This window comes from Phacochoerus africanus, chromosome 3, assembly GCF_016906955.1.
Source record: "Phacochoerus africanus isolate WHEZ1 chromosome 3, ROS_Pafr_v1, whole genome shotgun sequence".
NCBI classification, from domain to species: domain Eukaryota; kingdom Metazoa; phylum Chordata; class Mammalia; order Artiodactyla; family Suidae; genus Phacochoerus; species Phacochoerus africanus.
In genome coordinates, this window is record NC_062546.1 from 96,086,549 (window position 1) to 96,110,836 (window position 24,288).

Here is a 24,288-nt window from a genome sequence, read left to right on the forward strand (position 1 = left end):
CTGCCCCTCTCACCCAGCACAGCTGACCAGCTGTGAGTTCTGGGTTCCCAAGAACCCTCTCGATTCTGTCCAGGCCCCTGTAGCCATTCAGTCACTCTTTATTGTACTGTATATCCAAAGACTGCTGGGTGTCAAGTAGTGTTATTCAGAAAATAAAAATTGGAGTTCCCATTGCAGCTCAGTGGTAACGAACCTGACTAATATCCATGAGAACTCAGGTTCGATCCCTGGCCTTGCTCAGTGGGTGAAGGATCTGGCATTGCTGTAAGCTGCAGTGTAGGTCACAGATGCAGCTTGGATCCTGAATTGCTCTCACTGTAGTGTAGGCCAGCAGCTGTAACTCCAATTCGACCCCTACCCTGGGAACCTCCATATGCTGTGGGTGTGGCCCTAAAAAGACAAAAAAAGAAAAGAAAAATGTAGGATGCCCATGGAGTTCCATGGTGGCTCAGCAGTTTAAGGATCCAGTGTTGTTATGCCAGGCCTCAGGCATGGCCAAAAAAATATATAGGATGCCCAGATAAATATGAATTTCAATATATAATGAATTATTTTTTATTGTAATATGTCCCAAATAGTACATATACCATTGGAACATACTTGCACTAAAGCATTATTGATGGTGAATCTAAAATTCAGGTTTCACTGGGCACTACTGTGTCTGGTAACCTTAGTTTTGAGGAGTGGGCCCTGGCCTTCTCCTCCCCAGGGCACCTCCCACATGGACTTGGTGCAAAAGAGAGTGATGGAAACTTCCATTTTACATACGGGCTCGGTTTGCCTTTAAGAAATCAATTTCTGGAGTTCCCTGGTGGCCTAGCAGTTAAGGATCTAGTGTTGCTGCTGTGGCTCCAGTTCTATCCCTGGAACTTCTGTATGCCATGGGTGCAGCCCCGCCCCCCCCCAAAAAAAACAGACCTAAGTTCACTTGTTTACATCCTACATTGAATGACAACAGGACAATGGTTGTTAACATTTAATTAAAGTGTGTGAAGAACTGCCTGGAACACATTGTAGCAGGGGCCTGTCTGTCCCTAAAGAGTTTTGGTTTCATGATGAAAATAACAAATCCCAGAAAAATGTCAGAGTCAACAAGTTAATGAAGAGGCCTTTCCAAATGGTACATACGGCCTGGTATCAGCTATTTAAATGTGTGCATAGAAGAAAGAATGGGGGGAAAAACACATGCAAATATATTTGGATAATTATGGGCTGTTATAAAGCACTGTCACCCGCCTTACCAGCTTGTGCAGGAGAATGAAGTAATTGAACACACAGTCAAAAGGCCTGGTTTTCATGGATTATTCACAGGGACTCCTGGCCCCAGGCAAAGACCTCCTGCCCCAGGTGTTTCTGGGTGTGACCCTCTTCTCTCAAGCCAGTCTGCAAGCTTTGTCACCCCTCAACATCCCCTCCATTTCCAGTGCCCCTGCACCTGGCCTGTGTCTGCTGTTGCACAGGGAACTTGGGGGACCCAGTGGCCTTGATCTCGGAGAGACAGCAGTGGGTGATGGCTTGAAGGAATTGAACCTGGGCAGCCTGGGTGAAAACCAGGAGTCCTAACCACTAGACCAGCTAGAGACTAAGAGCAGAACTGCCTTGGAGTTCCCGTCATGGCGCAGTGGTTAACAAATCCGACTAGGAACCATGAGGTTTCGGCTTCGATCCCTGGCCTTGCTCAGTGGGTTAACGATCCAGTCTTGCTGTGAGTTGTGGTGTAGGTCGCCAACGCGGCTCGGATCCCGCGTTGCTGTGGCTCTGGCGTAGGCTGGCGGCTACAGCTCCGATTAGACCTCTAGCCTGGAAACCTCCATATGCCGAGGGAGTGGCCCAAGAAATGGCAAAAAGACAAAAAAAAAAAAGAGCAGAACTGCCTTGATTCTTGTCCCCTGTTGAAAGCAAGAATGTTTCAAGGAGGCAAATGCTGTGAAAAGAGGTATAAAGTTTATTGTTAGCATCACAGTAGAACATGTGGGGGAGCACACGGAGAAGCAGTCTGTTTTATCGAAGGCAGAAGCAGAGCAGCAACACACACCCAAAGGAGCAAGGGTGTGGGCGTCCCCAGAGTGAGGAGCACCAGAGAGGTGACTTAAACCACTTATATGGGGCAGTTCTTCTGGGTCTTTGTTTCCCTTTGGCCAATTATCTTGTTTTACCTTTTACTCCTGACCAGACCCAGGGCCCTCCCTGATCTGCATGCGCATCTTTTGGCCAAGATGGATTCCAAAGCAAAGCATGGCAGGAAGGTTACCTAGATTTATTATGGTCTGGCACCCTCTCCCATTCTGACGGGGTTGGGGGGATCTCTCTGGACATGTGTAGTTGAGGTCTCCCGACCCTGAGGATGGGGAGTACACAAGCTCTTGGTCTTTTGTCCAAGCCGGGCTCAGCCTCTCTTCTGATGCTGTCATTACCATTGTTTAACAAGTTCACAGAAGACAAGTACCAGTTATTTGCCTTGTGCCTGTTGATATTTCTATCTTGAAGGGTAGACAGGTGGCTGGTTGCAAATGTTTATCCAGGAGCCCATCTATCTCCTGCCTCGGGAAGTGTAAACAAGAGGCCAGTTGTAAATGTCTTTCCTGGAGCCCTTCTATCTCCTGCCTCATCCTCACCAACACTGCTCTTTCCAGGAGTGGCTACTGAAGCCAGGGTCAAGGCTGCTGCAGGGCCAAAGGGTGGGGCCAGAGCTGGCGGGTGGGGTGGGGGTGGGGAGCAGCCCCTCCCCAACCCTTCCTGCCTCTGGCCTGAGGCTCACACCTTGCTCTGGAAGTCTTGGCACCACACTAAATCTTGCACCAGGAAGCTCCAACAATGGCCATTATATTAATGACACTTGATTTCTAAAAAGAAAAAAAAATTTTTTTTTTGGTCTTTTTTAGGGCTGCGCCCTCGGCATATGGAGGTTCCTAGGCTAGGGGTCTAACTGGAGCTGCAGCTGCCAGCCTACGCCACAGCCACAGCAACTCAGAATCTGAGCCCCTCTGTGACCCACACCACAGCTCATGGCAACGCTGGATCCTTAACCCACTGGGCAAGGCCAGGGATCGAACACGCAAACTCAACATTCCTAGTCGGATTCGTTAACCACTGAGCCATGATGGGAACTCCAAGAAAAATAATTTTAAAATATATACATCATATTTACATTTCATTTTTTTTTTCTGAAGAAATGTTAAGAAGAAACTTTAATTCCTGGGACACAAATAGACACGAAGGGCCACAGTGACCTGCAGAAAGCAAGTGGGAGGAACAGACCTCTTGGGGAATCTTTATTCTAGAATCAGGTATGAGTTGAGAGCTTTGCCCCGAAGATTCTTCATCTCCTCAAGCACCTTTTCCGCTGCCTTCTCCACCGGCTGTGCTTGGTCTTTCATCTCTCTAGATATACTTGAAAAACACAAACCCCACAAGGACACATTAGGGCACCTCATCAAACACTCCGGTCAACTCACCATCAGCATTGCCAGTGATGCCTTGCTGAGGCTGGAGGCGCTGTTTATGTACATGGACAGTTTAAACTATATTCAGTGATCATTTAGTTACCAGTGAAAACACCTGGCTGATAAGTGACTCAAACCAGGCATCGACAGAGAAAAATGTGCAACCTTGAAGTCAAGAGTTGTATTTTATTTGGCGGACAGAACTGAGAACGTAATCCCTGGCCACAGCCTCTCAGCTCTGAGGGACTCTTCCGAAGAGGTAAGAAGAGAGCCAGGATATCTAGGAGTTTTTGCAACAAAGACCAGGTAGTGGGGCCATCAAAAGTTTACTAATAATTAAAGAAAACCGGTGTCTCAAGTTAAGGAATTTAGCTCTTTTCTGTGTATGGGAAGATGCAAAAGCCTGGGCTCACTGACATCATGCCTTTGACAGGCACCTCAGGTATCTGGGGCCAGTGTCCTGTGCTTTCTCATCTGAGTCCCTTCAGGGCTCACCATTGGGGTGGGAGGGGGGGGTGGGGGAGGAGGCCACAGTGGCAAATGATTTGATGGCCAGCATCCTATTTCTACCCTGAGTTCCTTCAGGGCTCACCCTTTTTTTTGGTCTTTTTTGTCTTAGGGCCACACCCGTGGCATATGGAGGTTCCCAGGCTAGGGGTCGAATTGGAGCTGTTGCTGCTGAGCTACGTCAGAGCCACAGCAGTGTGGGATCCGAGCCGCGTCTGTGACCTACACCACAGCTCACGGCAACGCCGGATCCTTAACCCACGGAGCAAGGCCAGGGACCGAACCCGCAACCTCATGGTTCCTAGTCGGATTCATTTCCGATGCGCCACGACGGGAACTCCTCACCATACATTTGTAATGTGATGACTTGATAGCTGCAACATCCTTTGTTTACTGATACAGCAGGCAACATTTTTCATTCACACTGGTTTCCAATCTCAGCTGCACTGGTGTCTTAGCACAGCCAAGCTACCTAAACTCTCAGTTTCCATTTCCAGGGACACACCCAGTGGTAATTCCCATCTCCCAGGATTGCTGGGAAGGTGAGAAGAGAATTTACTCATGGACATCTTATCATGATGGCTTCTAAATGTTGGGTCAGAATGAGTTGATTCTCCGCGTATGGGAATAAAATTGACACACAATGTCTCTGACTCTGACAATGGCTCCTGAAGAGTGAAAATCAAGAGGAAGGGTTATGCATCTGGGTCACGTAGTGGCTGATGCGAAGCCTAGAAATGTTCCTGGAGTGGCAAGTGGTAAAACTTTCCAAATATCTGGGAGGACGTGATGAGTGTATTTGGTGGAAAGCATAGATGTCTTGAGATTGTGAGCTCAGCTATATATCTGTCTAGATAGAAGACTTCAATACAAAAATTAAGTGCTTCCCCCATGTCAGAGCAGCACTATTTACAATAGCAAAGACATGGAAACAATTTGAATGTCTGTTGACAAATGAATGGATAAAGATGATGTGGAACATATAGACAATGGAATACTACTCAGCCATAAAAAAGAATGAAGTTATGCCATTTGCAGCAACATGGATGGATCTAGAGATTGTCGTATTAAGTGAAGTAAGTCAGACAAAGACAAATACATATGACATCACTTGCATGTGGAATTTAAAATATGGAACAAATGAACTTAATTATGAAACAGAAACAGACTCACAGACATAGAAAACAGACTTGTGGTTGCCAAGAGGGAGGACTGGGAGCTTGGGATTAGCAGATGCAAAATATTATATATAGAATGAATAAACAACAAGGTCTTACTATACAGCACAGGGAACTATATTTAACAGTAAAACATAATGGAAAAGAATATGAAAGAGAATGTATACATTTATGAAATACATATTTGCTATACTTTGCTATACCACAGAAATGAACATAACATTGTAAATAGATTATATCTCAATAAAATAAATTTTAAAAAAGAAAGGACTTCTGAAACATTTCCTAAAGAGAGTGAAATGAAAAGTTTTGGCAAAAGCCTGAAAGATTTGAAAAAGCAGAACTATCTGAAAATGAAAAATTAAAATGTTCCCTAATGCATATAATTAAAAAAAACTAATTGGCACCACTTATGAGATCAGTCTAAAAATATACAGATTATGTCAGCCCTTCAATATATTAATGACTGAATGATATGATAATCTAAGGAGGGCTGAATGATGTGTCCATGTGTCGGCAACCAAAGCCACTCGCACAGTTTCTTGGACATTTTGCAATATAATTCTCCTTAGTGGGTCTTCAGGGGGGAGGAACACTATCAAGGCAGCAAAGAATCTCTCAGGTTAATGAAAGTCATCGAGGGAGAGCAGGTGATGCTTTGCATCCATGAAAATAAATATTTGCCAGAAACCAAATAGACAGCATTCTACATGGGGACATTAAGTACCACTGATGTGTTATGTCCATCCTGGCCTGTCCAAGCTCTGGTTATGTGTGTGTCTGATAGTGAAGACTCTGTCCACTTCTGGCTGAGGCTGAAGGAAACAAGGAAAAGGCGCAAAGTATGGGCAGAGAAGACAAGACTGAGCATCAGGTTATGCTTCAAATGAGCTGAAGAGAGTTTCAGAACCGAATAACTTTCAAAAATTGTCCATGGGACCTACTGTAGAGCACAGGGAAATTTACTCAATATCTTGTAATAACTCATAGTGAAAAAGAATCTGGGAGTTCCCACTGTGGCTCAAAGGGATTGGTGGCATCTCTGCAGTGCCAGGACGTAGGTTCGATCCCCAGCCAGGCACAGTGGCTTAAGGATCTGGTGTTGCTGCAGCTGTGGCGGAGGTCGAAACTGTGGTTTGGACCTGATCCCTGGCCTGGGAACTCCATATGCGGCAAGATGGCCAAACAAAACAAAACAAAAAAAATATTTAAAAAAAAGGGAAAAGAATCTGAAGAATAGATATATATAACTGAATCACTTTGCTGTATACCTGAAACCAGCACAACATTGTAAATCAGCTATATTTCAATAACAGTTTAAATAAAAGAAAAAAATCACCTGTGGGTTATCAATTTGTTGGAATACTATGCAGCCAACAAATGGATAATTATACTGACAATTTTGACACATTGTCAAAAAGTAATTTAAACTACCAAATAGGTGAATTCAAAATGTCGTGGATCCATGTGTTGAAAATGTGTGAAATGTATGTATAGTTTGAAAAAAACTGAAAGCTAAGATGGCATGTGGAAAATGTTTAGAGTTCATTGTTGGGTTGTTTTGTTTTGTTGTTGTCTTTTTGTATTTTTAGGGTTGTACCCATGGCATATGGAGGTTCCCAGGCTAGGGGTCCAGTCGGAGCTACGGCTGCTGGCCTACATCATAGCCACAGCAACGCCAGATCTGAGCCATGTCTGCGAACAACACCAGAGCTCACGGCAATGCTGGATCCTTAACCCACTGAGCAAGGCCAGGGATTGAACCTTTGTACTAGTCAGATTGTTTCTGCTGAGCCACACCGGGAACTCCCATTGTTGGTTTTTTTTGTTTGCTTGTTTGTTTTAGTAAAGTAGCGGAGCTGAAATACATAATAAAAGAAAAAAGATCTTCTATTTTGGATGAATATATAAAGTAATAATTTCTATTCCATTTAATAATCATCTGAGTAACCAGTAGAACTCAATATTAGCTCTGTAGTGAAAATGGAGAAAAACCAGGTTAAACAGCAAATGAGCAAAGAGCTACTGGATGTTACTGTGCTCACCGGGCAAACCATTTTATGTCCAGGAATAATTTTTGAAACTGAAAAAAAAAAGTTTTTATTTAAATCTCTTATTCAACTGTTTGAAAACTGAAGCAAAATGGAAAGTGCATCTATTTGCTGTTTTATGTGCTATGCAGTCTAACATGATATTTCATTGTTAATTAGCTGATCAAAACAGATGCTCACTGAAATTCTAATAAAATCACTATCACAAACAAACCAAAGGATCCCTCTGCTTCTCTCAGATACATAGGCATTCCTTTCAGAAAAGGCAGGGCCTCCCCAAGACACTCCCTAAAAAGAGGACGGAGTTCCCACGGTGTCGAAATGGGGTCGACGTCACCTCTGCAGTGCCAGGACCAAGGTTTGATCCCTGATCCTGCACAGTGTGTTAAAGGATCTGGCAGTTGCTGCAGCTGTGGTGTACATCACAACTGCAGCTTGGATCTAATCCCTGGACCGGGAACTCCATAAGCCTCGGGGTGGCCAAAAAAGAAAAGAAAGGAAAAAAAGAAAAAGAAAAAAAAAGACAAACTGAGAAATTTACAACAAATACAGGAAGGGTAATTATCCTTTATATACAAGGTACTCTTCCAAATAGGTAAGAAAAAGAGAAATACTTTCTGTAATATAGGCAAACAAGCCTCTCATAAAAGAAAAATAGTTGCTGACTATAGGAAAATTTTTTACTATTAACTTGTAAACAAAGAAGTTAGAATTAAAACAATGACATGGTCATTTAAAAATCTAACATATAGGTAAAGAAGAAAGAAAGCAGGATGAAAAGAATGTATATATGCGTGTATATATATGTATGTATAACTGAATCACTTTGCTGTATAGCGGAAGTGAAGGCAACATTGTAAATCAACTCTATTTCAATAAAGTAAACTTTTTTAAAAAAAAGCATGGGAGTTTGTTGTAGCTCAATAGGTTAAGAATCCAACTAGTATCCTTGAGGAGTGGGTTCAATCCCTGGCCTGGCTCAGTGGGTTAAGGATCCAGCATTGTTGTGGCTATAGCATAGGTTGGAAGTTACAGCTCCAATTTGACCCCTAGCCTGGGAACTTCCATATGCCACAGGTGTGGACCTAAAAAGAAAAGAAAATTTTTAATTAAAAAAATAAGAATAAAAAAGCATGACCGTAGTCCACTTTGTTCAGGGCATTTGAATGTGGGCAGCCTGCCCTCTGCTGGTAGGAGGCATGTTGATAGCCTTTCCAGATGGCAATGAAGCACTATACATTAAAACCTTAAAATGGGAGTTCCTGTTGTGGCTCAGTGGTAATGAACCCAACCAGTAACCATGAGGACGTGGGTTGGATCCCTGGCCTCGCCGAGTGGCTTAAGGATCTGGCATTGCTGTGAGCTGTGGTGTAGGCTGGCAGCTGCAGCTCCAATTCAGTCCCTAGCCTGGAAACTTCCATATGCTGTGGATGCAGTTCTATAAAGAAAAAAAAAAACAAAGTGAACATTGATCTAGCATATACGGTTCTAGGAATTTATGCTAAGGAAACAGTCTGATAAGTCTGCAAGGAATCATGGCACAAGGATGTTTATTGCAGCCCTGCTGGTGAGAGCAACACCCTGAAAAGAGTTGCTGAGGTCATCAGTAGAGGATGGGTTAGACAAATTATGGTACATCTACAAGTGAGATATAAAGATGTAGGTCTGTATTTATAAATACATGTTTACGATATACTGCTAAATAAGAGTCTGGAAGATAATAAAAATATGATTAATATGATTGAAATCCTACAAACATGTATGTATATAAACATGTACTGTTGGCCCTCTGTATCCGTGGGTTCTGCATCTACAGGTTCAACCAACCCTGGATGGGAAAAAATTTCAGAGTGTTTCAAAAACCAAAACTTGAATTTGCCACGTGCTGGTAACTATTTACAAATCATTTGTGTCATATTAAGTATGATAAGTCATCTAGAGATGATTTAAAATATACGGGAACAAGTCTACTCTCCAAGTCCATGAGTCTATTTTCTGTGGAAAGGTTCATTTGTGCCGTATATTAGATTCCAGATATAAGTGTGGGATGGACTGGGAGTTTAGGGTTAATAGATGCAAACTATTGCATTTGGAGTGGATAAGCAATGAGGTCCTGCTGTGCACAGGGAACTCTATCTAGTCACTTGTGATGGAACATGATGGAGGATAATGTGAGAAAAGAATATATATATATATGTGTATTATTGGGTCAGTTTGCTGTACAGTAGAAATCGACAGAACATTGTAAATCAACTATCATGGAAAAAATAAAAATCATACACAAAAATAAGATATCCTTTCGAAAAAAATTTAAAAATAAAAATGCAAAAAAATAAAATATACGGTAAGATGTGCATAGGTTATGTGAAAATTCTACACCATTTTATATGAGGGACTTGGGCAACCATCAAGTTTGGTGTCCATTGTGGAGGATTGTCCTGTAACCAATCCCCCATGGATACTGAGGGATGACTGAACATATGATTTAATAAAATATAGTAATGGAATCCTAAACATCTAAAGCATTGTAAACGTGTCTATTTTGACACGTTTTTAGATTCAAACAACATGACAGTTCTATAAGTCACGGAGGACAAATTCTGCCCCAGGCTACCTCTTACCAGTAAAGGCATAAAAGCATCCACTTACTTCTTCTTGGTGTCCTTGTAGTCCAACATAGGGAACTCCACTTCGATCATTTCTGGAGTTAGCATAATTTCTACACTCTGTTCACAGAGCTCACTGAAAACGAATAAGATATTTAGTTGGAATGGTTTTTCATTCCAAAAATAAAACGGAAAAAATCTTGTGATCATGTAAGAATTAGGCAGTTCTATAGTTCCCACCGTGGTGCAGTGGAAATGAATCTAACCAGGAACCATGAGGTTTTGGGTTCGATCCCTGGCCTCTCTCAGTGGGTTAAGGATCTGGCATTGCCGTGAGCTGTGGTGTAGGTTGCAGACACAGCTCTGATCCTGCATTGCTGTGGCTGTGGCATAGGCTGGCAGCTGCAGCTCCGACTGGACCCCTAGCCTGGGAACCTCCATATGCCAAGGGTGCGGCCCTAAAAACAACAAACAAACAAACAAACAAACAAAAGAATTATGCAGCTCTTGTGGCCTTCAATGTTACTTCCACCTACTCTTTAGGCTGATAAATAGCTTTCTACCAGCAAACAATAGGAATGGTTATTTTTAAGCAGAGTATAAAAAGCAGTTTAAAAATGGGTTACAGGAGTTCCCTCCGCGGCTCAGCAGTTTAAAAACCTGACATAGTCTCTGTGAGGATTTGGGTTTGATCCCTGGCCTCACACAGTAGGTTAAGCATCCGGCATTGCCACAAGCTGCAGCACAGGTGGCAGACAAGGCTTGGATCTGGCGTTGTTGTGGCTGTGGTGTAAGCAGGCAGCTGCAGCTCCAATTCAGCTCCTAGCTTGGGAACTTCCATATGCCACAGGTGTGGCCTTAAAAAAAAAAAAATCCATATTCTTTCCATATGTACATGAAACATCTACTAATATTGACCATATCTTGGACCACAAAGAAAGCTTGAATGATTTCAAATTCAGAGTATGTTCTATGGCCGCAACAGAATTTGAATAGATATCAATAGCAGGGAAGATAACTTATAAAAATCCGCAACTGCCTTAAAAAATTAAACCGTGTATTTCTAAACAGTGTATGTGTGATAGAAGAAATTACAGGGACCGAGGTTATTTTTATCTTGTGGTCCGCTCTCCCCTTGAGCAGGGCTCAGCAAACTTTTCCCATAAAGGCCTCTGTGGGTCACATGGTGTCTTTCACCACTGCTCAGCTCTGCTGCTGCAGCATGAAAGGAATCCTGGAAAATACATACACGGATGAGTGTGGCTGCGTTTCAATAAAACTATTTACAAGAACAGGTGGCAGGTCAGATTCGGCTATTTGCTGACCCCTGGCCTGCAGCGCTGATGTTTTATAGTCGGAGTTGGGTCACTGCAGGTGGGGACTCCAGCTGCAGCAAAGTAGGGAGAGGGTGGAGGATGCAAACTCACTCCATCAGGGATCCTGCCCTGGAAGGAGAACATCTCCCGTCTGCTTGTATTCCTTTGGCAAAGGCTTGGTCCAATGCATGACTTAACTGCAAGGGAGGCTGGGAAATTTAGCTTCTGGGTTTCTACAACTCTATTCCTTTAGAAGAGGGGAGGAATGGACTAGCGGTTTGGGATTGGCATATGCACACTGGTATAAGGAATGACTGGCCAACGGGGTCGTGCTGTCTAGCACAGGGAACTGTACTCAATATTCTGTGATAATCTATACAGGAAAAGAATCAGAAAAACAATGAATTTGTGTATATGTAGAATAGTTACTTTGTTATACAGCAGAAATTATTACAACAATGTAAATCAACTATACCTCAATAAAACTTTAAAACATTAAAAAAAAGAGAATTTTTTTTTTCTTGTTAAGGGTTTCATCTGTGGCATGTGGAAGTTCCCAGGCTGGGGGTCGAATTGGAGCTGCAGTTGCTGGCCTACACCACAGCCATGGCAAAACTAGATCCCTACAGATCCCTGTGGCAAAACCAGCCGCACCTACAACCTACACTGCAGCCTGCCACAACTCTGGGTCCTCAACCCACTGAACGAGGCCAGGGATGAAACCTGCATCCTCAGGGACATTACATCAGGTTCCCAACCCGCTGAGCCAAAACAGAAATTTGCGATTTAACTTTGCGGATAGCTGCAGTCTCTGCCACACTCAGTTACAGAGCTATGCCCCCAAGATCAATAAATGCTTTGAAATTTATAATTACAAACAGGAACACTTGGCAGCCACACCTAACCAGAGCTGGGCGGAGCAACTTTGGGAAAATAGCCTTGAAAACTGCAAGACGTTCCAATCCCCTAACCTTCGCTAAGCAGCTGCCCTAACCGAAACCGGATGCTGGGACTTCGCAAACTTGGTCTTCCTGTCGGCAGTTACCTCACTGTTCAAGTGCGGGTGATTTCAGGTTGCCAGGTGAATGTGACTGATCGCAAAGCATGGCGCCTGATGCAGATTTAATGCTCAGTAAATGTTAGTTATTATAATGACCACCCTCCTCCTCTTCTTCAGCTGACAGTCCCCTGTAAAGTAGTGCTATTATTCCCATTTCAAGATGAGGAAACTGAGTCACCATAGTCTGCACACCACTGTGAATGGAAGAGGGGCAGCAGACCACCTCCCCAAGGTGCCGTCCAACAGGACTCTTTCTTCAAGAAAACGTGTATCACTCCGCCGGCTGCGGCTGCGGCGGCCTCAGCAAATTGCCTCTGCACTGAATTGAGTGGCCAACGCTTAACCTCCAGGTTCAAACCTGGATTCCAAGATTTAGACGCTGAAAAGTTGCTAAGTATCACTGCCTGGGGGCAGATCTTAGAGGAACTAGATAAGCACATCAGATACTGACGTGATTTCACTTCTTGATTATTTACACGGAAAAATGTCTGACAAGAATAGGTCTTTGACCTATTCTCACTGGCTCATTAGTAACATTAAAGTAAGCACCTCGGTGTGGAAGCCTACATTTCTCCCCCCGACTCTTTCCCCCATTTTTTTTTCTTTCTTTCTTTTTTTTGGTCACACTCGCAGTATGTGGAAGTTCCCAGGCCAGGAATTGAATCCAAGTTGTAGCTGCAACTACAATGCCACAGCTGCTTTTTTTTCTTAAAATTTTTTTTTCTTTCCTTTTTCTTTTTTCTACCTTTTTTTGGGGGGTGGGGGCCTATAGTTTTTTTTTTTTTTAAGTATTTATTTATTTAGGATGTGTATTCGAAAGTTCCCCGGCCAGGAATTGAACTGGTGCCACACTGGTAACCAGAACTCACAGCAGTGACAATACCAGATCCTTAACCTGCTGAGCCACCTGGGAACTCCCGGCACTCTGTATTTCTTCATACCTCTCCAAATCTTACTGGTCCTCCAAGTACTAACTCAAGTTCATGTGACCACTGAACCCTTCTCAGCCCACGAGTACCACCTCTGCTCACCCCTCACTTGAGCACCTCAAGATCAACCAATCTGAGACCTTAGACTGTTCTCGACCATGAACTCAGCCTCCTACCTTCTTCGGGGTACAGCTGAGTGTTAGCCTTGTCTGGTTGGGTTGCAAGCTCAGGCGCTGTACACGCTCTTTGGAACCCTCTCATAGCACCTGGCATATTTTTAGAAAACAGACTACACTAGAGGCCAAAGATTAAAAAAAAAAAAGTACCGTTCAAATGTCTCCATCCTGTCTTCTTCTGGTAAGGCGTCAAGAATGGCAGGGACATTTACAGGAAGCATGACCAAATTGAAGGAATCACAGCTGTGGAAAAAATCACAGGAGCAGCCAAGGATAAATGACCATGTTAGTGATCTCGGGATCTTTCTCAGTTTTCTAAAACACTTCTGTTTTACCACTGGTATTTTAAAGTCTCCTTCACTCTTGGAAACCCACTTGTGTGTTTCCCTAGGGGTAAAGGCAGGGGGGATGATATGTATCAGTCAAATACAAGAGAATGTCACCAAATATGACATTTCCCAGGGTTTAGAAAAAGAACTTTTCAAACACGTAGTGTCTAAACTTACATAATTTTCAGAGTTCCCACTGTGGCTCAGTCAGTTCCAGAAGATTCTTCTGGACATTTCATTCATCTCTAAAATCCCAAAGTCTGGGCACTAACACTTCTTTGGTTACTGCTGACTCTCAGATCTTATGGAACTCACAGAGACTCAACAAATTCTTTCTGAATTTATCAATGAGCTGTTTTGATCATTACAAATACAAAAATGACCTTGTAATCAATAAACATTAAATAACGATATTGTGATGTTGTGTGGTTTAACAATAAGCAGATACCTGGGAATTTGGGGTTAGTAGATGCAAACTATTGCATTTGGAATGGATAGGCAATGAGATCCTTCTCTGTAGCACAAGGAACTCTATCTAGTCACTTGTGATGGAACATGATGGAGGATAATGTGAGAAAAAGAATGTATATGTATGTGTGTGTATATATGTAATATGACTGAGTCACTTTTCTGTACAGCAGAAAGGAACAGAACATTGTAAATCAACTATAATAGAAAAAATAAAAATCTTAAAAAAACCCCTGCAAACAAACAAACCAACAAACAAACAAAAAACAATTAACAGATAACTCTCAGGGACAAAAATATAAGGGAAATGCCAGCTAAGAAATAGGTCATCTATTCAAATAAAATGACTGTAAAGTTGAAGTATCACTAGCAGATTTGTAGGAAGTTAAAAAAGGACTGCTGTTATTATAACTCTTTTAGAAATGAAAACATGATCTAGAATCTTACATCATGGAAATGCATGATAAAGAAAAATAGAATCCTCGCTTGATTTTCTAGTCTGTTATACAATTACAGTTTATTTTGACACAAATTGGCTCAACAGAGCACTCAGGCACAGAAGCTGGAATAACTCCCAAGTGGAGGGCTTTCTTTAATTCATGTAGAATTCATGTTTATTCATGGTTAATTCAAGCCCTAGGTAACTGCATTCTGAGTGGTTTTTGAAAGAACAGCCTTAGGAGGTTTTTCCAAGGACATTGCTCTGGGGAGAAAAAAAAAAAAAAAAGGATGTTTTTCTCTTAATTCTTGAGACCTGTCCTTGCTGACAGCTGGTACACACTGGCAGTGTCCACAACCCACCATTTCTCATTTTGCTTATTCAGTCCCCAGACGGGTACCCCACACCCAGCGATGTTTGGTTTACAGATGACAGGGGTCAGGGTTTTGTTTTTTGTATTTTTCTTTTTAAGGTACACCTGAGGCACAGGGAAGTTCCCAGGCTAGGGATTGAATCGAGCTGCAGTTGCCAGCCTACACCACGGCCACAGCAACACTAGATCCTTAACCCACTGAGCGAGGCCAGGGATCAAACTCCCATCCTTACAGAGACAACATCGGGTCCCTAACCTGCTGAGCCACAATGGGAACTCCAAGAGGTCAGTTTTGCAGTGACCTCACCCCACAGCAAAATGAGGCCCTGTGTCAAAGTGGTGGCAGGCCATTGCCATCTGGTGGCAGCAAAGTGATTTCAAGTTTTGGTGGATGGGGGATGGGGTAGTGCAGATGAGGGAGGAGAGTAATTAAAGATGGTGCTAGATGTTCCACTTTATTTTTTTTATTTTATTGAAGAAGAGTTGATTTACAATGTGGTGTTAATTTCCGCTGTACAGCAAAGTGATTTATATATATATATAAAATTATATATATATATAATTTTTCATATTCATTTCCTTGATGGTTTATCACAGGATATTGAATCTAATTCTCTGTGCTCTACAAAAGGACCCTGTTTGCCCCTCCTATAGATGCTCCACTTGAGTCCTCACAAGCACCCAACACAGTGAGGATGCCAACATGGTCCCTTGTTTCACAGATGAAGAGGTTATTGCTCACAGGGCTTCAGCAATAGGTGACTTGCCCAGGGACACAGCATGGGTGACAGGGCCAACAAGTAACATCTCTCAGATGCCAAAGCTTTCCTTCTCTATACAATGTCATGGTTCTTCCTGGCCCTTGATATGGGAGAGTCCCGATTTTAGGAATATGCCAGGATGGAGACCAGGGGTGCTGAGTGTATTTTGAATTGGCAGAGGGATGCGTGAAGCATGGATGAGTGGAGCCAAGAAGGACCCCATGGGGCCTTCCCGGGGCAGACGCCTCCCTAGGTCCTCTCTGAGGCACCTAGATAACAGTAGCTGATACACACTCCTGAGTATATCATATGTGAAAGCCCTAGTACATGGAAGATGTTAACTACTTGATGACCATGAGCAGTAGCCCCTAGACCTACTGAAGACTGAGGATTGATCATGTCAACCCCTGTGACCCAATCCCATTTCTAACCACCAGCCAATCAGAGAACTGTACATGAGCTGTTCACACACCCTGCAACCCCCTCTCCCCAACCTGGCCTTGAAAAATACTTCCGTGATATAAATTGGTACAACTACTATGGAAAACAGTATGGAGCTTCCTCAGAAAACGAAATATAGAACTGCCATATGATCCACTCCTGGGCATATAACCAGACAAAACTACAATTCAAAAAGATACATGCACCCCTATGTTCATTGCAGTACTACTCACAATAGCCAAGACATGGGAGCAACGTAAATGTCCATCAACAGATGAATGGATTGAGAAGATGTGGTGCATATACACATGTATACAATGGAATACTACCAAGCCATAAAAAAGAATGGAAATAATGCCATTTGCAGCAACATGGATGCAACTAGAAATCTCGAACTAAGCGAAGTAAGTTAGAAAGAGAAAGATAAATACCATATGATATAACATATGTGGAATCTAAAATATGGCAAAATGAACCCATCTACAAAACAGAAACAGACTCACTGACATAGAGAACAGACTTATGGTTGCCAAGGGTGACAGGAGGAGGGAGTGGGATGGACTGGGAGTTTGAGGTTAGTAGATGCAAACTATTCCATTTAGAATGGGTAAGCAGTGAGGTCCTACTGTACAGCACAGGGAACTATATCCAATCTCTTGCGATAGTACATGATGGAAGATAGCATGAAAAAAAGAATATATATGTATATGACTGGGTCACTATGCTGTATACCAGAAATGGACACAACAATGTAAATAAACTATACCTTAAGACAAAATAAATAAAAATGCCTCCTTGGAGTTCCTGCTGTGGCACAGTGGGTTAAGAATCCAACTGCAACAGATTGGGTCGCTATGGAGATGTGGATTCTATCCCTAGCCTGGTGCAGTGGGTTAAGGGATCTGGGAATATCCATATGCCTTGGGTGGCAATAAAATAAAATAAAATAAAATAAAATAAAATGCCTCCCTGAAACTACTCAATACTCTGATAACCTATATAGGACAAGAATCTGAAAAAGAATGTATATATATGAATAACTGAACCATTTTGCTGTATAGCAGAAATGATCACAACATTGTAAATCAACTCTACTTCAACAAAACTTTAAAAAAAAAGAAGAAGAAATTAAGCCCCCCCCCCCCAAAAGAAAAGCCTCCCTGAAACCCATCAGGAGTTGGGGCTTTCTGAGCACTAGCTGTGCTCCTTATCTGGCCCCTATACCATATGATAGCCTTATATGTGGAATCTAAAATATGACAAATTGAACCTATCTACAGGACAGAAACAGACTCACAGACATGGAGAACAAACTTGTGGTTACCAAGGGTGACCGGAAGGGAGGGGGATGGATGGGGACTGCACTTTCCTCTAGCACAAGCCAGGGTCAGTAGACTGGTGTTTCTGCACGCAGGCAAGTGGGCCCAAGTTTGGTTCAGCAACGCGAACTCAGAGAAAAGGAACTAAGATTTCTGAGCCCTTGCCATGTCCCAAATCCTACGCTTGGTCTCATGTTAATCTCCAGGCAAAGGAGGGTCGTGGAAAAAAGCCCTAAGGGAATAACCCCAAAGGGACAGCATGTGGAAAAGCCTCTGGAAATAAGGCTGGATTTTATGTAATTCAGGAAGAGCTTTTCTGCTGGTGCTGGAGGAAGAAGTTAAGTGTTCTGGAGTCACAAGCTGCATTTCAACTATCTCCTCTAATCCCTGGAGAGGAGGTGACGGGCTGCATATATGGGGTTGGTGCCCACTGGGGTGAGCGTTCCTGTTTCTCCTGAAATGCAAATATCAAGGCCGAGCAAGGTTTTCACAGCAAGTCCCACTGGCTTGTCTTTTGGACGAGACACCTGGTCCTAGAGAGCGTGGCTGAGGTCCTACAGCTCCTAGAGGCCATGGGGCATTCTGGTGACAGGGAGGATCCAGGACACGTTGGAAGGAGCCGAGGGTGTGAGTCACAGGCCAAACCAAGTAGGGTACAGAGCTCAGGCAGAGTTGCAGACTCCCGGGGCCATGGCAGGGCTCTGCCCCCTCAGGGGGGTGGGGTGGTGGCAGGGGGCCTCACTCTGGGCCAAAGGATTTGAACAAAGGGTCACCACTGATGCTCATCCTGTTGGGATATTGGTCACCTTTGCTTGCTCACCAGCCTCATTTAACTATGTTAATAAAGACAATGGACTAAAGAAGCAAATTCAAGGGCTGGGGAGGAGGTTACTAACTGCGCAGGATCCTAAAGAAAAGGCATCAAGCTACTTGTTTGATATCTTAGGCTTCAAAGAGGTGTTATATGAGAAAATTAGCAAGAATGCGGTTATTCTAAACTTCTTCCTTCCTGGTCTACAGTGGTCTCATCCACCTGTTCCGTCTCTGGAGCAGGGTTCTGTCAATGTGTGATGACGGCTGTGGGGCCTTCCTGTGAATGGCCAGGCTGGGGCACAGACACAAGTGGAGCCTTTGGAATTGGACATGGAGGGTATAGAAGACTAATCATGGCAACTCGAAAATGTTAACAATGAAAAAAAGGGGTTTCTCTTATGGCTCAGGGGGTTAGGGATCTGATGTCAGGTTGCTGCTGCCACCTAAGTTCAATCCCTGGTCCAGGAACTTCCTACATGCCATGGGTTTGGCCAGAATAAAAAAAAAAAAAAAAAAAAAAAGGAAAAAAGAATACAAAAACGAATTCCACTGGAGTTCCTGTGGTGGCTTAGCGGTATCAAACCAGACTAGTATCCATGAGGATGCAGGTTCGATCCCTGACCTTGCTCAGTGGGTTAAGGATCCAGTGTTGCTGTGGCCATGATGTTCATCGGCAACTGCTGCTCTGATTTGACCCCTAGCCTAGGAATTTCTACATGCCACAGGTACAGCACTAAAAAAAAAAAAAAAAAGAAAAAGAAAAAAAAAAGAAAGAAAGAAAGGAAAAAAAAAGGAGTTCCTTGGTGGTTCAGTGGGTTTCTGATCCGGCATTGTCACTGCTGTGGCTCTGGTTTGATCCCTGGCCAAGGAACTTCTGCATGTTGTGGGTGTGGCCAAAAAAAAAAAAAAGAATATGTGATGTTAAAAAATGGACCATGGGAGCTCTTGTTGTGGCTCAGCGGGTTAAGAACCGGAGCCATGAGGATTCAGGCTCCATCCCTGGCCTCACTCAGTAGGTAAAGGATCCGACAATAACATTGCCACACGCTGGGGCGTAGGTTGCAGATGCAGCTCTGATTCGACCCCTAGCCCAGGAACTTCCATATGCTGCAAGTATGGCTGTAAAAGGAAAAGAAAAAGGACCATAAATATTTCAGCAGAGTTATATGGAATATGGATTGGTTTCTACTCTAAAAGTAAGGACTATAAGCCACCTGTGACATTGATTTTTTCTTTTTTAAAATTTTTTATTAAAGTGTAGTTGATTTACAATGCTGTGCCAATTTCTGCAGTATAGCAAAGTGACTCAGTCATGTGGTCTATCTCAGGAGACTGGATATAGTTCCCTGTGCTGTAGAGCAGGACCTCATTGCTTATCCATTCTAGATGGAATCGTTTGCATCTACTAACCCCAATCTCCCCATCCATCCCACTCTCTCCCACCTCCCTGATTTTTTAAAAGTATATAATATAAAGTCAAAATTAATATAAATGAATTAATATAAAGTCAAAATACGAATCACCACATTGTATTTCTCTGGCTAGCAAATTTCCCTCATGGGCTGAAAGCATAATTTGACATATTATTGGCATGTAACTCTGGGGGGGTCACAGCCTCCTAAGTCCATGGAGCACACATACCTCAGTGAGATGACAGTGCACTGGGCTTACCTCTGTGACATCTCTATCTTATTGGTTTCGGGCAGGGATGAGAGGGCCAGGGACTGGAACTTCTTCCAGGTCATCACTCCGGGAATGATGTCCTATAATTGCAGCCAGCACCAGAGTACCAAACATAAATCCTAGGAAGAACTTCCATTTCATTCAACTGACTATTTTTCAGTCTTAAGTTTAGTTCCCAAATGTATCATTTCATTAAGTTTGGTAGAGTTTCTTTGAAGCTAAAAAAGACAACTACTTTATCAAAGGACGTTCAACAGGGCAACTCGAATTAAAGTGGAGGGAGGAGAGGTTCCCACCCCTGATTTTTTTAGGCGCAGGAGCAATGGTCCTGATGATTGAAGGCTGATCTTGCCTCTCAAAGCATTTTGATTACTGTGAATGTGATGCTAATGCAACATTCAAAGGGGATGGGCCAGTTCATCAAATGGTTGTCCAGGCAGGGGCACATGTGCAACTGCATGGAAAATTTGAGGAGGGTGTTGTCAGGAGACTGCCAGCTGAGTGCAGGGAGTGCAATGGGGACTGACATGCAATATGGCTGGAGATGCAGGCTGGTCATGAAGGGGCTTGTGGGTCAAACTAATGAGGCTGGAGTTGTTCCCTTGTCCAGCAGGGACCACAGCGGTTTTCAAGCTGGAAAACGATTAGATTTGTGTGGGAGGGAGATTTCTAGGGAGGGCTGATGCTGGTGCAGTGGAGGGCCATGGGATGGATGAGAGGGAGGGTCACAGGCTGTTTGAGGCCACTGGTAAAAACTCCAGGATGGCTGGATCTGGAGGATGAGAAAGAGGAAGGGAGCAAGGACCACAAAGGTCATTGCACAAAGTCACAGAAGCAAGAGGCAAAGGTAATGGGGAAAGAGGTGTAAGGTGGGGCTGGCAGAAGTGGGGGTGAGTTCATGACCCAAGGGAGGGTTTCATTGAGTTTGAAGGGCATGAGGGCAACCCCTGAGAGATATTGCTGGATATTGAGGTCAGGCTGATTATCTAGAGGAAGAAGGAATTCTTGGGAGCCTCTTCTTTACTGTGCCACCTTGTCCATTCTGACATTTCCAAAGTGTTGGGGACCAAAGAAAGAGGAAATTAGACCATGAGGTTATGGGCACTATGTGCTTGTTGAAATGGGAATAAAACGAGTATTAGGCATGGCCTTTGAGGGAAAAAGAGAATAAGAATGTTGAAAAGGAAGTTCCTATTGTGGCTCAGTGGTAATAAGCCTGACTAGTATCTTTGAGGATATGGGTTCAATCCCTGGCCTCAATCAGTAGGTTAAGGATCCAGCATTGCCATGAGCTGTGGTGTAGGTCACAGAAGACTTGGATCCCTTGTTGCTGTGGCTGTGACATAGGCTGGCAGCTGCAGCTCCAATTAGACCCTTAGCCTGGGAAACTCCATATGCCACACTTGTGGCCCTAAAAAGCAAAAAATAATAACAATAATAATGTTGAAAAAAGTACCACTGGGAGGTAAGCACAGGCGGGATGGGAGTGGTGTTGAGTCCCCACCTGCACCTCTTTAGGGCTGATGGTGTGAGAAGGTCCACAGCCGTGGTTCCCATCCTTGTCCTGAGGCTGTGGCTGCAAACCTTCTTTTTCTCAGTTCCAGCTGTGACCCTTCCTCCTTGTCCCCTGCCTGCCCCTGCAGCCCAGGGCCAGCTCTGCCAATGAGCATGGTGATGGCCTTACCGTGTGGTGGAGAAACTGCTTCTGGGTGAGGGGAATGCTGGATCCAGAGTGGGACTCTTTGGTGAACCTGTACTTGGGGTGAGAGCACAGGTGGTAATCGATCAAGGTTTCTGCATAGGTCAGAGGGTGCATCACAGCAAATAGTCCTGGGCTGGGATTCTGCAGGAGAGAGAGGAAAAAGGAATCTCCTTTGTTTACCAGTCTCCTGGTTGGGCATAGGACAGACGTCAGCTGATGTTCCCCACATCCCACTGGTGTGAGCGCTCTGACCCCATGTCAGCCCGTCTGGGAAAGAGAAGCAGGAGAGCAGAGGTGGCTTCAGGTGGACAGTGGTCTCCGTCATTCACAAACATCACTTTTCTGGTGGAAGGGCTTCATTCCGTGCCACGTGGATTTACTAAGCTCCCTTGGAAATAAGTACAAATGAAATCACAGCTTAAACAGCTTAAAGTATTTGTTTCTAAATTTGACCAATTAGGAGGATTTATTAAATAAGAAAACTGGTTTTAAAAAGCAAATAAGTCTCTGGTTTGGAAGACAAAAATAGCTTCTTAAAAACTACTTTAAAAAGAAGACAAAGAGGGTGGCATTGGATATATCAGGAAATGTCAACATTTAACATTGTTTTGGCAATGTTTTTAATTCAGGAAGGCTCCGTCGGGATGTAGTATCTGGCTTTAAGGGAGATCCTGTTTTTATACTAATTTTCCAACAGTACTAATGGAGGCAGAGAGCAAGCACATCAAAACAGACAAAAATATAGAACCTTTTAATGTTTCTTCCTGGGCTTGTCCAACAAAAACCCTACTCTTTGGCCCAAACAACATAGTTTTTTGATCCTCACGGTTGTTTAATTTCAGCTGTTTGGGAATCACTAAGTTGAGATTTTGTTCTTTTTATTTGTTTGACTAATGTTTAAAAACAGTTAAAGATGGAGTTCCCATTGTGGCTCAGCAGTAACGAACCTGTCTGGTACCGTGAGGATTTGGGTTCCATCCCTGGCCTTGCTCAATGGGTTAAGGATCCAGTGTTGCCATGAGCTGCAGCTCCAACTCCTAGGCTTGGAAATTCCATGTGCCACAGGTGCAGCCCTAAAAAGCCCAAACAAAAACAAACAAACAAAAAAACAAAAAACAACCAATCTCCACATGACTTACAGAAACCCAGGTTTGCCAAGAAATAAACATCTCCCACAACTGAAGGGCTGGGGGCCAGGGAGGAGTTAAGTACCCAGAGGCCATATGGGGAGAGCCTAGATGCTGGGTATGTGATAAATGTGTTCTAAGAACGCTGGGAAAGACTGTCCTTTGCTAGTGCAGAGAGGCTGACCTGCAGCCGGGGCTGAGGAGGAAGACACCAGGGGGCTCTTGCCCAAATGCCTGGGTATAAAAGGAGGAGGGCATGGAGGCAGTGATTCCCACTGGGGGAGTCAGCCGTGCCCACAGTGAGCTCTGCAGCAAAGGGAAGAGTGAGGAATCACCTATATGTCTACAATGGCACCATCTTTTCTGGCTCCTTGACGTGCTGCAGGGAGATAGGGCAGAGATGGAGGAAAAGGCAAAGACTGGGTCCCCCCACACTTCCCCAGGTAGGGGCTGGGGAGTTGGAAGGGAACAAGGAGAAAGGTGGGGGCCAGATGAGACAAAGCGGGGAGGCTGAGAATACAGACAAAGGCGGGTGTTGGGTGGGGAGGTGGGGGTTTTGTTTCCTGCTTCCGCACAGGTCCCCTTAAATAACAGACTGCAAGGACAGGACGGAAGGAGGAGCAAAGGTCAGAAGACAGAGCAAGTGCCCCAGCCTGGGCTGACCAGGTCCTCTGCACCTAATTATATCCAGAGACGTCCAGAAAAGGATCGAGGACCTTAGCCCCAGCCAAGGAGCCAGGGAGACACACAGGGCTGAAGAAGCTCACTTCATGGTAAGGGGAGAAACTGGGGTATAAGAGCCTGAAAACTGCTGACACCCATTGCCAAGAGTCACCCCTGTGGTTACAAAGGCCAATCAGGACAGCACCTAGGAAGAGACAGAGACCCCAGCTGGACTTGGTCACAGTGTGATCAGGAAGCAGTGTCATTGACGGGTGAGAGGCTGGCTGCCTCATAGGGACAAGGATCGGAGCGAAGGTGCACGTGACCAGGGTGCTTCCTTTCCCCTTACGGAACCATAAGTTTGTTTTCTATTGGCTTCTGTCTTCTTATGAAGTAACTGCTGAAATAAAAGGACAGCAAACAATGACTTCTGCCCCTATCACTTACAAAAATGTAGAGTGGGTCATAATCGGGGGCCCTGGCCATGGCCTCCGGGAGTTTGATGCTCAGGATGGAGGTCTCTCCTGGGAGCTGGGGCGTGCACACTGCATCCTCCTTGGGCAGGGCTATGACAGTGGTGGCTTCGTCCTGCACCAGGACCAAGGGCAGTGTGTTAGTCCCGATACTGGGGAAGCAGGAAGGGGAGGCAGTTTTCTCGAAAGTGGGGGGACGTTACCTCAGCTCCTTGCTTCAGGGCCCGGGCGAGCTTCTGAGGTCTGTAGCTGTTTGAAGCCTTCTGGACAGAGATGGGCTGGTACCCCTTGATCTTGTACTGTTGAGGAACCTGGGGTGAGAGAAGCCCTTGAGAGGCATTTCCCAGACACCTGAGGGCCAAAGGAGAACAAGCACCACGTCTAACCATCAGATTGTGGGCACAGTTGGTTTGGACCAGCCCTGAATGGGT

At 44.2% G+C, this 24,288-nt stretch overlaps 1 protein-coding gene across 2 annotated transcripts in view; it reads right to left on the bottom strand.

Annotated features, from left to right (window-relative positions):
- Positions 1-1,880: 1,880 nt before the first annotated feature.
- Positions 1,881-24,288, bottom strand: part of CFAP221 (cilia and flagella associated protein 221) — an 85,541-nt gene continuing 63,133 nt past the window's right edge. Inside the window, exons 18-25 of one of the 2 annotated variants that reach the window (XM_047772189.1) lie at positions 24,061-24,168; positions 23,832-23,972; positions 21,577-21,735; positions 19,881-19,972; positions 13,417-13,509; positions 9,829-9,921; positions 3,259-3,390; positions 1,881-2,537 (exon numbers count right to left, since the gene is read on the bottom strand). In XM_047772189.1, the coding sequence (XP_047628145.1) occupies positions 3,273-3,390; positions 9,829-9,921; positions 13,417-13,509; positions 19,881-19,972; positions 21,577-21,735; positions 23,832-23,972; positions 24,061-24,168 (804 nt within the window). In that variant the 3' untranslated portion in view covers positions 1,881-2,537; positions 3,259-3,272. Of the gene's footprint in view, positions 2,538-3,146; positions 3,391-9,828; positions 9,922-13,416; positions 13,510-19,880; positions 19,973-21,576; positions 21,736-23,831; positions 23,973-24,060; positions 24,169-24,288 lie in introns of those variants that run through there. The other variant, XM_047772187.1, reaches the window with a different exon arrangement.